Source organism: Hakea prostrata, chromosome 8 (assembly GCF_041222555.1).
Source record: "Hakea prostrata isolate BN-2017 chromosome 8, UWA_Hpros_2, whole genome shotgun sequence".
Lineage (NCBI taxonomy): Eukaryota > Viridiplantae > Streptophyta > Magnoliopsida > Proteales > Proteaceae > Hakea > Hakea prostrata.
The window spans coordinates 53894037-53910244 of NC_142607.1; the positions used below are offsets into that span (position 1 = coordinate 53894037).

A 16208-nucleotide genomic window follows, 5' to 3' on the forward strand; every position below is an offset into this window, starting at 1 on the left:
TTCCAATGATAACTTTCTTCATTTGCATATCCGATGCCCAGAGCAATGATTGACGAATTGCCAAAGCTTCAAATATCATAACGTCTTTCACTGAAGATCGTTACACCTGTGTGATCGTGAGCCATTCCTCCATGCCCAGATTTCGGTCTCTCTTTAAGATATGATCCATCAAGATTGAGTTTGATCCAAGATTCTGGTCTCCATCCTATAGACAAAATCTGGGTAGGCTTACACAAGTTCGTATGGTTAATCTGGACGGCTGGCTAATTAAGTTCGTATAGTTAATGTAAGAGTAAGCCTACCCAGATTTAGATTCATGGAATCTGCACAAAGCACTGGCTGGACAGGCATAAGCCTCGATAACAAATATACATACTAGAGCAGATGGAGCATGCAACTTGTGTAAGCTCTTCACACTATGATCGTTCTCCCAGTGCTCTGTGCGATTCCATGAATCAAACCCGAGGTGTCCCCAAAATTGTTTGATAAAATTGCAGCAGTGAACCAAGAGAAAGGTGGGAGAAAGGCCTGATGCAAACCAAGTGGCCCTTGCAAAAGCAAAATCCAGCAAGACATGGTCTACTGATTCCTCTAAGCTGCAGCAATGGCAACTAGGCTCTACCTGAATATTCCCAAGGAATATTATTTTTGTCATTGCTAGTATTATATTTGTTGACCATCTTTCATTTGCCATCCAGTGACATGCATTTTTGATCATTTCCATATTCCATCTGGTTTTAGGACAAACATTATTTTTTAACATATTTCTAAAGATCATTAGTTGTTATCATTATTATTTGAATTCAAGGCTTATTTCAGCCAGCTTACTCCCACTTTTATGGTAATTTATTTTTTTACAATTCCCTCTAGGATTGTGGCATGTGGCATTTAGTAGGTCACCCAATTAAAACAGAGAAGAAAAAAAGTCAACTTATGGTAGGTACTAGGCAAGAGTGTGATGGTCGTCTCACTCTCATATATGATCAGGGGTAATATTAGTATTAACATAAATTAAACGGTGATTTAACAGAACGTATTAACAGATTGGACTACTTTGGGGTGCTTATGCTTTTGAAACTTAAAATGGAGGTGTGACTGTGAATGCATTAAAGCCTTTGTTTTGGGTGTTCAATGCAATTTGCTGAAGAATTAACCGTTTTAAATAAATCGTACGCAATGAATTCCATCCGATGCCCTTACATCCATTGGACTCGGCTGCCGTGGATTCAGCAGGTGAAGGTGGGAGAATAATACCAAATCCATTGTCGGAGTAGGAAGAAATTCAAGAAAACGTCAGAAAGCTGAAGAGTATCGGGACAAATTCTGCTGTTTCGGAAACCCCCTTTTACGGTTTTACCTATACCAACCAACTTCGACTCGCCCGAGCCCTAACCCCTAAGATTTGGTTGGAAGGGGAAAAGAGAAAAACCTAATTTCCTGTATCGGCTCTTCAATCACCTTGGGCTTCTCTTACAATTCTATCTCGATTGTTCAGAAAGGAGGGAGCATCATCCGACGGATCACGCACCCCAGGTTCCAACCTTACCCTGTGAATCAGAGAAACAGATGTCCTCTAACGAGGAACAGAAAATCTGCGCCGGCGATGGGGTCGGCGGTGGAGAAGTGGAAGAAGAAGAAGAAATTGATGATGAAGAGAGCGAAGATGGAGATATAGACGATGAAGAAGAAGAAGATGACCTAATAATAGCCCAGCCTGCCGAAGACGATGAGGAAGAAGATGACGACGAGGACATCAATTCTGCTTCTCCTTCGATGTCTTCCTCGTCCGAAGACAACCCCAACAAGGTTCAAAATTCTTCTAAAGTTGTCCAACAAATCCCCAACGACTGTATCCCTATCACCGTCGCCTTCTCCACCTCGATCCCTCTCTCCGTCACTTCTGTCAATGGATCCACCGGCGAAACGACAGCACCGGCCGCCTTCACATCGCCTCCCGACCACAAGCGTCAGCGGACCTCCTCCGATGTTGTCCTCGCCACCCCATGTGCGGCTGCTTCCGAAGAGAAGAAACCACCTGCCTCGGACGATTCTCGCCGTCTATTCCAACGGCTGTGGACCGACGGAGACGAGATTGGGCTTTTACAAGGTTACCTTGATTACATGATGCAGCGAGGATCCCATAATTCCTCTCACCATCACGACACGGCGCCTTTCTACGACCAGATCAAGACTCGATTGCATCTCGATTTCAACAAGAACCAGCTGGTCGAGAAGCTCCGTAGGTTGAAAAAGAAGTACCGCAACGTCCTCAATCGGATCAATTCCGGCAAAGATTTCTCTTTTAAGAGTCCTCACGACCAAGCCACCTTCGAGATCTCTCGCAAGATTTGGAGCAATAGTGGCAGCACCATTGGGGTAGGAGTCGAAGAGGCTGCGTTGGAAGACGAAGAAGGGAATCCAAACCCTACGAGCAACACCACCAACTGTAACGAGAATTTCCAAAATAACACCAATTCCAACGTTGATCCGAACAAACCTGCCGACAATAAGATGTCGAGATCGCAGAAACGGTCTCGGAAGAGAGCTGCGGAGGATCCTCAGTTGCCAAATAACCATAATCAGACCAGTTCGTCGATTCTGAATGTGATCGAAGATACGGTGAGGAGTTGCCTTTCGCCTCTGTTCAAGGAGTTGCTCAGTTGCGCCGTCAGTGGGCCTTGTAGCGCTGGAGGATATGGTGGTGGTGGTGGTCTGCCTCTCAATCCTCTTGCCTTCAACTTTGGAGGCAATAATTCTTCCAACTTCTCAAGTGGGGAGGTCGTTGACGACAAGTGGAGGAAGCAGCAGATATTGGAGTTGGAGGTGTATTCGAAACGGATAGAGCTAGTGCAAGAACAGGTAAGCTCTGCGTTAAAGAAGCTCAAGTCCTTGGATACAACATAACCAGTCACTCGTGTTCGGTTGTGTTTCAGTATATGTAGTTGTGGTTGCATATGGGGATCTCTTCCTGTAATGTAATTTAAGGAGCCATATCCGTTTTCATGTTCAGTACAATTTTCGTCGGTAAATGTAGTAGCTTCAGAAACAAAAACTCTCGAGGAAGAGGAGAATGGTGCACCGGATCTTTTCATCAATATTTTAAGACTGGTGTTTGATATTTCTTTGACATTAACAGACAACAAAAGCTAATTGAAAGACGAAAATCCATGTAGTTTGTCCATTTAGTTCGAACGAAATTTATTATTATAGTCGATGTTGATTGATAATCTTGACACTTGGGAATTATTCCCCATGTAAAGGGCTCAAAGAAAGGCTGGTGATGGAGCTCTACTAATAGAGTGCAGCAACTAGAAGCTTTTTGGTACTTTCTGATTTTTCTTCCTCTTCGTTATTCCTATGGATTGATGGTGGTAATACTCAATCAATAGAAATACATCTTGGCCACTTGTCTGTTAATCAGAAGTACATATTCTTGTTTCTAATAACCTCTACAGACAAGTCCGGTGTCAGTTTCATTTATTCAGCCAGGTTTGATGTTTCAAAGGTTTACCTTGATTAGGTTTTAACTTTAGAAAATGCTCTTGGGCGAACTCTTTTAACTTTCTGGTGAGGCTGATGATTGTTATCAGCAATCCATAACCAAGATAAGGGGTCATTGCAGCAGTTGGTAGTCAAACTCATGATCTTTAGTGTACAGGACCACGACTGGCACATAGTTGATATGACATTCATAGGCAGCTAAAAACGAAAAAAGAAAATCCATAGCCAACAGGTCTCCAGTACTCGATCATATATCATCAAAAACAAGTTGGACCATCCACAGGCTTCACATTTTGCACCCTGGAACGTGAGATCATAATGCTAGTGTTTCCTTTGCAAAGCCTGTGGAGCAGCTGCTCTCTTGAATTGGTATTTGAATCTCAAGCTCAACGCGTCCAAGTGGCACATTGATTTGTTTGAAATAGGGAGGGAGCACAAGAATCAAAATAACCACAACAAAGTCCTGAATCCCATTCAAAACCTGCCAATCTCTTAACCAGTAACATCAACTAAAAAAGGTCATCGCCATGGTCAGATGAAGTTTAATTTACAGTTAGACACGTATGGTCGAACGAATGAAACCTGATTATATCTAAGCCACTTGAATTTCAGTATGAGAGCAATCTTTTAGATATTTTTCAATTGTCTTTCTTATAATGATCAACATGTAACTACCATCAATTTTGATCGCAGTTAAAGTGATGCAAGCACAGTCAGTCACCACAGACAGATCTGTCTAGCTAGCTAGCTATTCTTCATCGCTATCATTCCCGAAAACTGATGAGACCCTTACCGGAACTTTCGACTTCTTTAAAGTAGTCCCAGCTGAATTCTGAAAAATATGATAACATTAGGATTAGTATACACTGGAAACCAATAAAGCTATTCATTTCTGGCAAAAAGAGAACCAGCTGATATCAATATCAAGCTCATTCAAACAAAATTATCGCCGATCCATGCAGAGCATTTAAGGTTGCATGTGTTTCCAGGTAAAACCCATGTTATAGAAAACCAAGGTAAAGTCAGTATAACAATATAAAATTACCTGAAACTTTACTTCTTCAGGGATTTTACATTTTACACCCCAAAAGAGGCAAGATGGCCAATGCACTATCCTGTTCTCTAATGAAAGTTAACTTAATAATGGCAAAGTCTTCTTGTTATCTCATGAATGTCTCATGATGGCGCAGGACATTCCATACCCAGACGTCTTAACACAGGCAAGATGCCCATCGTGCACTATCCCATTCTCTAGTAAGTTCATTTCATAATGGTAAAATCTTCTTGTCACCTCATGATTGCCTCATGATGGCTCAGGACGATCAATGCCCCATATCTATGCAACTCGGTGCCTGGTAGATGCAGGTATTTCCACATAATTTTACCAAACTCTCTCGTGAATTTTGGAAACTGAGGTGCATTTTGAAATTTCTAGTCACATGTTAACGCAGTAAGAAAGAAGGATTCAGATTATGCTTCTATTCCTGCACAGATTGCTGACAGCAGCCTTTAAGATCGAGGAATATTATTTGTACTCTCGATCTTTGTTTCTACAAGAGGAAATGAGAAAGACACAAAGGTGATTAAATTATTGCCGCAAAATCTCCTCTTTGACCGAGAGAAACTATTGGCAGAGGAGACCCTTTTCTCAGCAACAATTTCAGACTTAACCCGACTAAATGGGGTCAGCTACATGAATCCATGCTCTTTTCGTTCCTCCAATTTGAATCCAATCACTCATCTCTAATATGGTCTTTCCTTAACTAATCATTTCTAGTTTTGCAGACATTTATCTCAACGTCCTCATCTCTGCTAGATGTACTTCATCCCTATGACGCCTCTCAACTGTCCAATGTAAAAACCATAAAACTCCCTCTCATCAATATTTATCACCTCCTTAACCATCACAGTGCAACTATAGTTATCTCAAGACCTTTAGATTGTAGGGTTGATTTCCACAATCCCAACTTGATATTGATCGCTTCTTTTGTTGCACCCGCCAACACAATATTTTCAGTTAAAAAACAGACACCAAGTAAGTTCATCTTATGTCTCTTTAAAATCATCCATGATAAGTGCAAACACATAAAAGCTCAAGTCTGATCCCTGATGTAGCCCTATTGTAAGTGGAAGCTCAATATCTTGAACCCAACCCCCAACCCCTATAAAAATAGGTTCTTATACTAGCCAAACTGCACCATCATCTATATTTTTTATTATGTCTGCAGACTCAAAGACACCTCCAGAGTATATGCCAGAAGCCTCTTGAGTCTCCACAATTGTCTTTTTCTAGGTCAATACAGACAATATGGACATCCCTATTGTCTTCTTCCAGATCGATTAAAGACAATATGGGAATCCTTCTTGCCTCCTCTATATCTTTGCATGAGTAACCTACGTAGGAAAATAGCTTACACTGTACATCCTCCTGGAGAAAACCCTTCTCCAAGATGGTAGTTTTCTTTCTCGTGTGGGTTTCAAAATCCTTTCCCATAACTTAATCGATGAGCAAGGGTTTCAAAGTCCTTTCCCATAACTTCATCAATTAGCAACTCATCAGTTTTATGCCTTATAATTTATAGCTCTGAAGATCACCTCTTGTTTTTGTAAATGACGGTCAGAATGTTTGTTCTCCATTTATTTAGCATTTTCTTGTGCTCATAATCTTGTTAAACAACATGATCACCTAAGATAAATCACAAATTTCAAAGCTCCTCCGCACTTCTATTAGGACCTTGTTCAGGCCTCATGCCTTTTCCATCTATCTTTAAAGCTTCTTTTACTTCAGCTTTATGTATGTATCTATGGCAGGTGGCAACTAGATGAGTCATGGAAAATTCTTATTTAGGAGGCTATAAAATCTACCTTAATACCAACCCCATTTAGTTAGTAAAAGGCTTCCTGTTGTTATAGTCCCTGTCCACTATTACTACATCTAATATTGTTGAAAATCTGTTACTTCTTTTCTCTCGCTTCACACCAAATTGTCGTAAAGATCCCCCCCAACCACCACAATAATCTTAGTTTCATCTATGGACAATTTATACCTTTAAGTCATCTACTTCTTTAGTCTTTTGTAAAGTCTTAAAACTACCCTTATTAATCATAATGGCTGCATTAACCTGATGATCCCACCACCTAATCTCCATAAGGCGAATGTTCACATTATGAATCCACGTAACACTTTAAAAACCTTCTTGATGAGTCATCAATCAACACTGTATAGTGTTGCTCTCGAAGTACCGCCATATTTCTTATTTAGCCACCAATTTCTCTATCATTGTTACTGTTAACACATGGGGGTTGGTATTATTGTATATCAAGATAGAAAGAATCCCTCTATCATGAATTACTAGTTTGTGTCCCGATGGTTGTAAGGTGTTGTCTCTTCTTCATTACTAGTAGGTTCCAAGTTCTGCTGCTACTTCTCACACTGAAACTAACCTCCCCTTGACACCATAGTTCAGTTTGGAGTTCGGACTCCATCCTTTCAAATCTGATCCAAAGAAACAGGCACCATCCATGCAAAGGTATTTTTCATCAATCTCCAGGAACAGCTGAATATTAATGAAAGAAATAAAGTTGGGCAAAAAGATAACAATGATGAATTAGAAGAGCTAGAGGCAGACTTAAGATAACCTAAGGAGAGGTGGTGAGAAAGGATATGGATAGCTTAGGCCTTGTATCTAGTGTGGCCTCAAATGGAGCTGGTTGGAAGGCAAGGATCCATGTAGCCAACCCATTTTTAGTTGGGACAAAACCTTTTATTGTTGTTGCAAGTAAAGTCGAAAAGATGGAGAGGAGTGTCTTAGAATTGAAGGAACAAATGATACATGAGGCTTGAGTACGAAATTCCACAATGTAGCCCTCAACCTCTTCCAAAAAGCATCTTGTGGTCTAACTAGAATAAGATTACACCAATGATTGACTATAATTCTGGACTAAGAAACATGAAAAGCCCTACATTTAAATGTTATGCATTCACTAAGCAGGGCCACAAAGCAAAGTATCCATCCCAATTCCACTTGTAACCAGCCAGCAGCACCTGGGACTCAGTTCTGAGGAACTTCCTCTGGCTCATCCTCCTAAAACTTTCTCCTGATTCTTCTCTATTTACTCCCCCCCCCCCTTTTTTTCCCCCCAGAAGTACTTTTCTCCAGTTCTTATCTCCTCAGATATTGAAGCTTTTTAAATTCCATTCTACTTGATTTTAAGCTAGAGTTTGCATCTTATCTTTGACACTTTGCTTAAGCCAATACTTCCTCAGGAATACTAGTAAGATAGCAGCATATGACATTACTGTTTTGTTCCAAGCTGGCAGGGTGTTTGATTAATAAAAACTCTACAAAAACATCTAGTACACCTTATTCCTCAAACAAATATGACAAAGAATTGCTGCTGCTACCTCACTGAACTTTTTATCTGATCCAAGTCTCTTGACCGTGCGAAGCTTTCAAAACATGCAGGTATAAGATCCATTGACAACATTCCAATACGTCCAAACCCCCCACCCCAAAACAAAAGGGGGAGAAATTATGTCATTGTTCTTATGAGAACAAATTTCATAGGAAACTGAAAGCACAGGAGAATAACGCAGAATGGTAACAAAGGTCAAAAGGATCAACAAATCAATAGTAAAGCTATTCTGTTAAAAAAAAAATTAAAAATAAAAGAAGGGTTAAGCCACACAATGAAGTAAGATCCTAAATGCCAGACCCATTTAATGAAACCAGTCCTAGCTAAATCTAGGCCAAATCTTATTGTGAAAGAGACATTGCCAGAACAGGGAGACATCTAGAACTAGATTTTCAGATAAGATGCAGATGCCACCAAATTCCCAAGAATTGGAGGATATCCACTTAACCAAGGATGAAGATTTTGGTCTGGACCAAGGTTCAACCAAGATTTTGCCACAGGCTTTTGAAGTAGAAGAAGATAAAGAAATTGCAGAAAGCTCAACGTACTCAGCCGTGGGGATCCTCCAAAGAACCCACAACTCCAATTCTCCTTTAGAACTCTTTGCAAATTTTATTAATCCAGTCTGAATTACAAGGTCCGAGGGTCTATATATAACCTTACTACATTGAAGGAAAGTAACTAAGACTCAATAAAGAAAACCAACTTGAACTCAACTAAGGAAACCTACTTCGACTCACCTTAGGAAATTCAATTTGGGTTAAAATTCCATAGTACAACTAGACTTAACTTTCTAAAGTAGAAAAGGACTCTTAAGTAAGAGTTCCTAAACAAATACAACTCGCAAAATAAGAGATCAACTTCAACAAGGACCAAAATGCCTGCATTTTTGAAAACCGAAACAAAATTTCAATTATTTCGGAAAAGTTTCAGGTTTCGATCGAAATTTCAACATTCCAACTTGTTATTCCTCAGTTTTTGTTGACTTCTCTCCCATTTTCACCTAATTTCCACAACTCCTTTGCCTTCAAGCACCTCTTTTGCTCATCTTTTGCCCCTAAACACCTCCTAAGCCACAGCAGCTACAAAGGAAATTCTGGCAAAAATAGAATTTGAAGCATGAGCCATACCCAACAATTTCAAACTTCCCCTTTTTTTATTTTTGTTTTGTTCATGCCTTAAATGATCTTGTGTTGCCTTGAAAGTAATATATGTTTAGCCTAGGACTATGATCTATGATTGTGTTTTGTTAACCTTGTTTTTTTATTATTTGCCACCATTTTTTCATTTTTTTATTTTAATAATTATTTTCTAAATTATGTATTTTTATTTTATGTATATATGATTATGGGCTTCAACTTAATATATGTGGGACACCATCACTTGATCTAGTTGGTCATTTTATTTTCTTGATTTGTTGTATATGTAACCATTCTATCAAACAATTCATGTATGCTGATGATTCTATGCCTATATACAATATAATTTGTACTTGTTGGAACCATTCATTTGTAAATATACTTGAATGATAAATTTTCGAAGGTTTTTCTTTTGCAAAATACTAATTCCATTGTGTTTATTATGCTTCAAATAAGTAGGAGGCAAGAAATCAGATGAAATGGATGTCATATAAGGCCCAAACCTAGGGTCGAAATTTCCAAAATAATCATACGTTTCAACCGAAATTTCAGTCGAAACTTATAAATTTTGGCCTTTTCTTGGGTCGAAATCCTAGTTTCGACCGAAATTTTTTCCTTGCTCCTAATTACATCAAGACTCTAACAACTAACTCAATTTAGAAAATAAAAGTAAATCCTAACTCCTAACAACATGGGGAGACTAACTAGACCACTTTCCCATAAAATGACCAAAATACCCCTTAGAGTATTCAGCCCACTCTAGGTGTCGCATGGTCTGGGGACTGTTATGGGGCCAAAATATAGAGTGCCCTACGCTTTCTGACCCTGGTTACAGCAGCAGTCATCCAAGTGATACTCCACTAGAAGTTGCTACTTAACTCAAAGAAAAATAAAGGGAACCTACCGAAAAAAGGCCTTTATCACCAACTGTTGGGAAAGCTGATCTACCTATATCTCACACACAATCTGATATTGCTACTGCAGTTAGTATTGTGAGTCAGTTTATGCACAATCTGCCAATCATATGTTTGTCGTCTGCCAAATTCTTCATTATCTGAAATCAGCTCCAGGTGTTCTCCTGTCTCCACACAATCATCTCCGCATTGAAGCTTACATTGATACAGACTAGGGAGGTTCACATGATCCGAAGTCCACCTCAAGATACTATACTTTTGTTGGCAAGAATCTGGTCACTTAGCAAAGCAAGAAGCAAAATGTTGTTGCAAGATATGGCTTAATGGGTTTGTGAACTATTATAGTTAAGCGGTCTACTAGAACATCTGGGTGTGCCAATACCCCTTCAGGAAAAACAGAAATTGCAGGCCATGTTGCCATTGCTTATGGAGTCATCCATGTTAAACAGCTGAGAAGACTGTGGGTGAGAGACCTAGGGCTGAGAGACCATCCCCCACCCCTTCTTCTTCTTCTTCTATGTACTATTCTTATCCTTTTATTTTCTTTCTAAGGCATAAAAAGAAAAAGAAAAAAGAAGAAAAAAATTATTGTTATAATATTTCATCTTCATCATCATATTCATCTTTAATTGCTATCGATCTCCTGCTGGTTTCTTCAGCTCGAGGCTGACTCTTGCATCATTCCCCTGACAAAAGTTCAGTGGGTTGCAGTGCTCAACAGCCACTAGTTTTGGTTCCTTAAATACTATTCTGTAAAGGAGATATCTATTTATACAATGTTCATTATAAGAGGACCTACTACAAAAATCAATTAGCGTTGAACAAAATTTATTCGTTTCTGTGGTCGATCAAGGGCAGTTAAAAACCACAAATTAAAAAACCATTTAACTACCCAGTAAAATAGGACTGAAATGGTTTCTGTGCAGCAACTACCGCAACTCAAGACATACCTTTGATGAAGCACCTCTAGAAGAAAACCCAAACTTCAATGTCTTCCGCTGGTCCAGATCTTCAAGCGCAGTAGCGCTTCCCACTGCTTTGGTAACTGGAGTTGCCCCAGATTGGTCTTGTTGAAGTTGCTGCTGTTGCTTATGGGCATTTGCGCTATATTGATGTCAAAGAATTCAAAAACACAAAGGTATTCTAGTGTAACTTTGCAAGAAGAAATAAAGGCAAACAAAAGAAATGAGACTTTCAGGGATAAAGGTCAAATTAAATTTACAGAAAGAAACAAATAAATGGATACATCTCAGCGAACTTGGCCATTTCCTTTTCCTGACGTAGTTGTTCTCGCTTTTGCCTATCATCACGATTGCTGGTACCATGCAATTCCTTCATTTCTTTGAAGCGCTGCAAACCTCATAAGAAGCGGATGACCATTTTTACAAATACATTAAGAAGGTTAAAAAAATAATATTTAAAAAAAATAGAGATGGGGCAGGTAACAAGTAAGACTACAGAATCACCAATTATCACTAATCCTACATAGAGTTCTACAAATATGACGACAGAAGATATGACTGACCTTACGGTGATTGTGGTCATATGAACTAAGATGAACTTCAAATTCCATGGCCAATTTGTATTGCTTGTTGCAAAGATCACAATAGAACACTTTCCGTATTTCTTTCACCTCAGTTTGAATTTTCTGCTCACGCTCTGCTACCACCTGGATTTTCATCATGTGCACGAAGCAGGCAGTACAAGCCACCAGGTAATAAAAACTGCACGAAATACTCAAGACCCTCCAAAGTTGATGTTCCCTTATGATATATCATTTGTGTCAAAAGACACAAATATATGCTATAGGCTACCTTCTGTTATTAGATGTAGGTTTCAGAAAAGGTAACACATCAACCTCAGATCTAGTAAGGCATTATGCGTAGATGAATATGTGTTTGAAAAGATACCTCTCGCTTTCTAGCATTCTCCTCAGTCTCCTCTAGCTCAATATCAAGTTTTCTCCGCTGAACATTTTCTTCGTCAGTGAAAAAATCATCTTGCTCTTGTTTCCCAATTCCCAATTTGGGATCTCTTATGCCAGCTTTTATTGGTTCAACTATTCCTGTAGATAACCAAAGAAAGTCATCACAAAACACACTCCGAGGAAATCACAGTCCTCTAATTAGTTCAGTACAACAACCGAAATAAAATGATATGGGAAAGTTTAATTGTCATAAAAAATAGTAATGACAATGCCATCACCAAGTGAAAATCCCTTGTCAATGCAGAAATGGACAACAGCAGTGATAACCAGGATAAGTGATTACAAGTGACCTAAATTTACATTAAATTATAAAAATGACAATTCAACTATCAGTAATTTAACATCACTGGGGCACAATATTTTATGATAGCTGTCTAATGCTAGGCAATGCAAAGCTTTCTCGAGTCAACTAAGTGCAATAGCATCTTGTATATTTCGTTACCTTGTCAATCTTTAATTCAAAAAGACATTGAAAGCCTTACTTATAGATTAATTCTCAACACGTGTCCCTTTTGGTTAAAATAAAACATAATATCAATAAACTAAAATAAGATGCAGAAATATCTTATTAGAAAAGGGTTGACGGAATTCTCCCTGGATCTTGTCAAGGTACCAATTAAAACAGGCAGGATGTGGTGACCCTATAACCCAGATTTCCGCCCATAAGCCTAAGAGATGCCTAAGCAACACTTTTGATAAGTATACTTTGGCACAGTTCCTCTCCTTGTTTCAGGCTGAACTCAACCAATTAGCGTGAGTATGGTGTCCAAGATATACATTTGTTTGTTATTGTACAAGTATAATAGAAGCAGCATAGTTTAATCACAAAATAAAGATATATAGGACAGGTAAGACTGCACAATCATTTGGCTCTCTTCCATAAATGTGCTATTCTCAACCTCTTCTGCCTGGAACCTTGTCCCTTCCCAATGCCCCGAAGATCTCCTTGTCCAAGCTTGTCTGGTGCAAAGGCTCCATTTCAAGACACTCATTTACCACCTCTGGAAACCCCTATCTCACTGCCTCCCTCCCCACCCATCACCTTAGCAACCCTCCCTTTAACTGCACTATCTGCGAACCCTAGCCCCAAATGGGTAGAGCTTTATCGCCTAGGTGTCAATATGGTGCACAAGGCAATGTAGCCTAAGCAATAAAACAGTTGTTTTTTCACATGTCCAAAAAGCGGAGAATCACCTAGGTTGTTGGACGGTTTGCTAATAGCAGTTATAATATTATCAAACTAGGGGAACCACTAGAACAAAAGTACTCTTTGAATGCCTAAGGCTGCCTTTGTTTGCAAAGGTGGGGTGGGAAAAAAAAACATGTGGGCCCCATGTGTAGTGGGGTGAGGGAGAAGGAAAGGAAAGGAAAGTGTGAAAAAGTGTTAATTGTGGGTCCCACATTTTACTTTTTCACATTTTTTCACAAAGTCCTACATATTTTGTGGGGTTTTGAAAAAGCTTAGGGTGGGAAAGTTGGGTTGCCACCTCACCAAACAACCAAATAAAGAAACTTGTCTCTAACTTTCCCACCCCAAACAACCAGATAATCTACACTTTTTGGATTTAAAGGAAAAGAAGGAAAAGTTTGCTTTTTTCAAGAATTTTCCCACCCCACCTTTATTCCAACAAACAAATGCAGCCTATGGAAAAAGCTGTCCCACGTCCCAACATGATGACAGAATTCACTTTTAAATATGAGAAATGCCTATTCTGGAGATACCCAAATTCAAGAAAGGGGATAATTTATCAACTATATTCCCATCACTACTTCCCTTTTTGGGATCTGGGGTAGAAATGCCCATGTTACAAGCAATCCAATATATTTGTACACACAACATTGTCTTCAAAGTCTATGGATCATAGGAAAACAACAAAACTTTCAGGCTGCACCTAAAAAGAAACAAATACAGAAGTAGAGAATTACAGAAAATAATGAAGTCACTAAACTAGCCTTGGCATGGCAGTTGAGTTCTTGAGTAGTACCATAGTAACCTCTTAGCTGTGGGTTTAAAACATGGAAATCAGCCTCTCTTGCAAAGCAAGGGGTAAGCTTGTGAACTGTTGATCTTCTTAGACCCTGTGGTAACAGGAGCCTTGTGCACTTTTTTTTTTATGACAACAAAGACAACATACTGAAGATCACATGTTTGATGTACATGTAAAACTGCAATTAGAACAATTAAAAACTATATAACAGTAAGAAAAATGTTTGATTGAAAGAGTGGACCTTTTCCTAAGAACAAATCTGCAGCTATCAATTGTGATAACAAAAAGAATATGCAAATCACACATATAACGATTCTCGCATGAAGCATGATACAGAAAGTGAGGTCAAAGCCATTAAACAAATTAAGCAAGACATTAAGTAGTCAACCAGACAAACCCACAGAATTTAAATACCTTGTTCATCTTTGCCAAGGCCCTTCCCTTTCCAGCCCATCTTCTGGAGAAGCCTAAACCCTATGTTAGATGATGTTAGCTGTGTCTCCAATGATGCCTGCTCGACATTATCTAGATCAGGATTTTCAGTTGGTTTATGATTAATTGGCAGACGAAAATCCTCTCCCATATCCTCGATGAGGGAAGCTTCATAAACCTATAACATAGGAACATTAAGCTAGAATTCAGGAAATTAATTTTAAACTGGCTGCACCATATTTCAGGAAATACAGAAGTCATTCATGAAACAAAAGATATAGCTACAAAGAAACACTACATGACCTCCTCGCACACCCTAATTCAGCTTTCCCAACTCATATAAATTTTATTTGCTTTTCAAAACAGACCATATATCATTTATCAATGAATTTTTCTTTATTCCTTAAGCGGCAGCTGTACTACCGATGTGACATTTACCCAGAAGATAAGAAGAAACTGTTCATTGATCATCGACAAAGCACAGTTGATTTACACTCAATAAAAATTGGCCGAATGAGCACTGCAAAAGTGCATACCTCCTCTTTTTGTGGTTTATCGCCATTCATTGCTTCCCACTTGCTATCATGCCATCTAGTTTCCATTAACAAATCCTGAAATTATACGCCAGACACGAAACTCGTGACGGACGAAAACAGGACACAAAAAATATGTTGAGCAATAAAGCACTAAACAACAATCCACTTAACAGCAAATGGAAGAAGTAGGACAGAAGTCATGCTATCGACCATCCATTTTCGAAACATAGCATTCAATGAAGTTGTTACTTATAGGGAGATTCCTAAATACTCAGAATACTACAGAAAAATGATATCAGTCGCCGACACGAAATATAGAGTTTAAACGCAAAAACCTGCACGCAAGTATCTATGAACGCCAATATTTGGGCGAACAACTCAAGCAGTACTACCAAACCGCGTCTGCACCGTGGGAGCAAAACTAAAAGAAGAACTTTTTTTTTTTTTTTCTGATGAATAACTAAAAGAAGAAGTTGAATCTCACTTTCAAGCACAACCCATCCAAAAGCCCTGAAATTCAAGAAACCGATTATTTATCGAAAAACCCTAGGACATCATGCCTGAAGACAGGTGTATAAGGAATTGAAAAAATACCCAATTTTTTATTTGCAGAGCTAATAGTAGTAGTAGAAAAGTAGATCCGCAAACCAGCTCCGGATCGCAATTCAACTGGGAAGTAGAAATTCTCACCGATTTCAGGAAATAAAACAGAAACTGTTCAATGAATAAATGGGGAGAAGGTTTCCCAGACCAGCAGCCCCAAGAGAATCGTAGATTTTCCTTTTTTTCTTTTTTCTTCTTCTTTTTTGGGGGGTGGGGGATTTTCAAAAGAAAGCGTGGATCCAACTTAGAGCAAATTGCAACCGACAACCGGCTAGCCACCAGATCAGATTTATTTTTTTTATTATTATCATTTTTTTTTTTTTGGTAGTAGATCAGATTTCTATCCAACAAAAAATTAAAAAAAAATCAAGTTTCTAATTATATAACCTTGAGCCAATACGAGAATAAGAGACGGAATCTTGTGGAAACAGGGCGGGAGCATTGCATGAGAAGTAACATATACGACTGAGTTTGGGATCTTAAAAGCCTGGCCTAGCCCGACCCTGTTGCAGCCCTAAATTTAACACTCCCAGTGAAAGTGGCTTGGAGCTAGAAGGAATGTAGACACGTCATTCTAATAATGAGATGAGGTAATGGTATACCAGCAATCCTAATAGCAACAACGATTGAGAAAAGTAGCTAGGAAGAGATGAATACTTCACCATCCACATTAAAAAAGATAAAAATTTTGA

General features: G+C 38.9%; 2 protein-coding genes across 5 annotated transcripts; one reads left to right on the top strand and one right to left on the bottom strand.

Moving 5' to 3' along the window:
• Positions 1-1089: 1089 nt before the first annotated feature.
• On the top strand, positions 1090-3163 carry LOC149008640 (putative transcription factor At5g28040). The gene has a single exon (XM_089164742.1). It carries the CDS (start codon positions 1567-1569, stop codon positions 2902-2904), a length of 1338 nt encoding a protein of 445 aa, XP_089020868.1. The 5' UTR covers positions 1090-1566; the 3' UTR covers positions 2905-3163.
• A 643-nt stretch (positions 3164-3806) lies between these two features.
• LOC149008641 (D111/G-patch domain-containing protein) lies at positions 3807-15716 on the bottom strand. 4 transcript variants are annotated; one of them, XM_089164745.1, is made up of 9 exons: positions 15604-15716; positions 15249-15423; positions 14914-14988; positions 14360-14555; positions 11881-12035; positions 11496-11639; positions 11217-11320; positions 10921-11074; positions 3807-4333 (listed from the first exon to the last, which is right to left on the bottom strand). In XM_089164745.1, the coding sequence occupies exons 3-9, from the start codon at positions 14977-14979 to the stop codon at positions 4250-4252; spliced, it is 903 nt and encodes a 300-aa protein (XP_089020871.1). In that variant the 5' UTR covers positions 14980-14988; positions 15249-15423; positions 15604-15716; the 3' UTR covers positions 3807-4249. The 4 variants fall into 4 exon arrangements, with proteins under 4 accessions (XP_089020871.1, XP_089020869.1, XP_089020872.1 ...); XM_089164743.1 differs by having other exon boundaries at positions 15508-15716; XM_089164746.1 differs by lacking the exon at positions 15249-15423.
• Between the last annotated feature and the right edge of the window lie 492 nt (positions 15717-16208).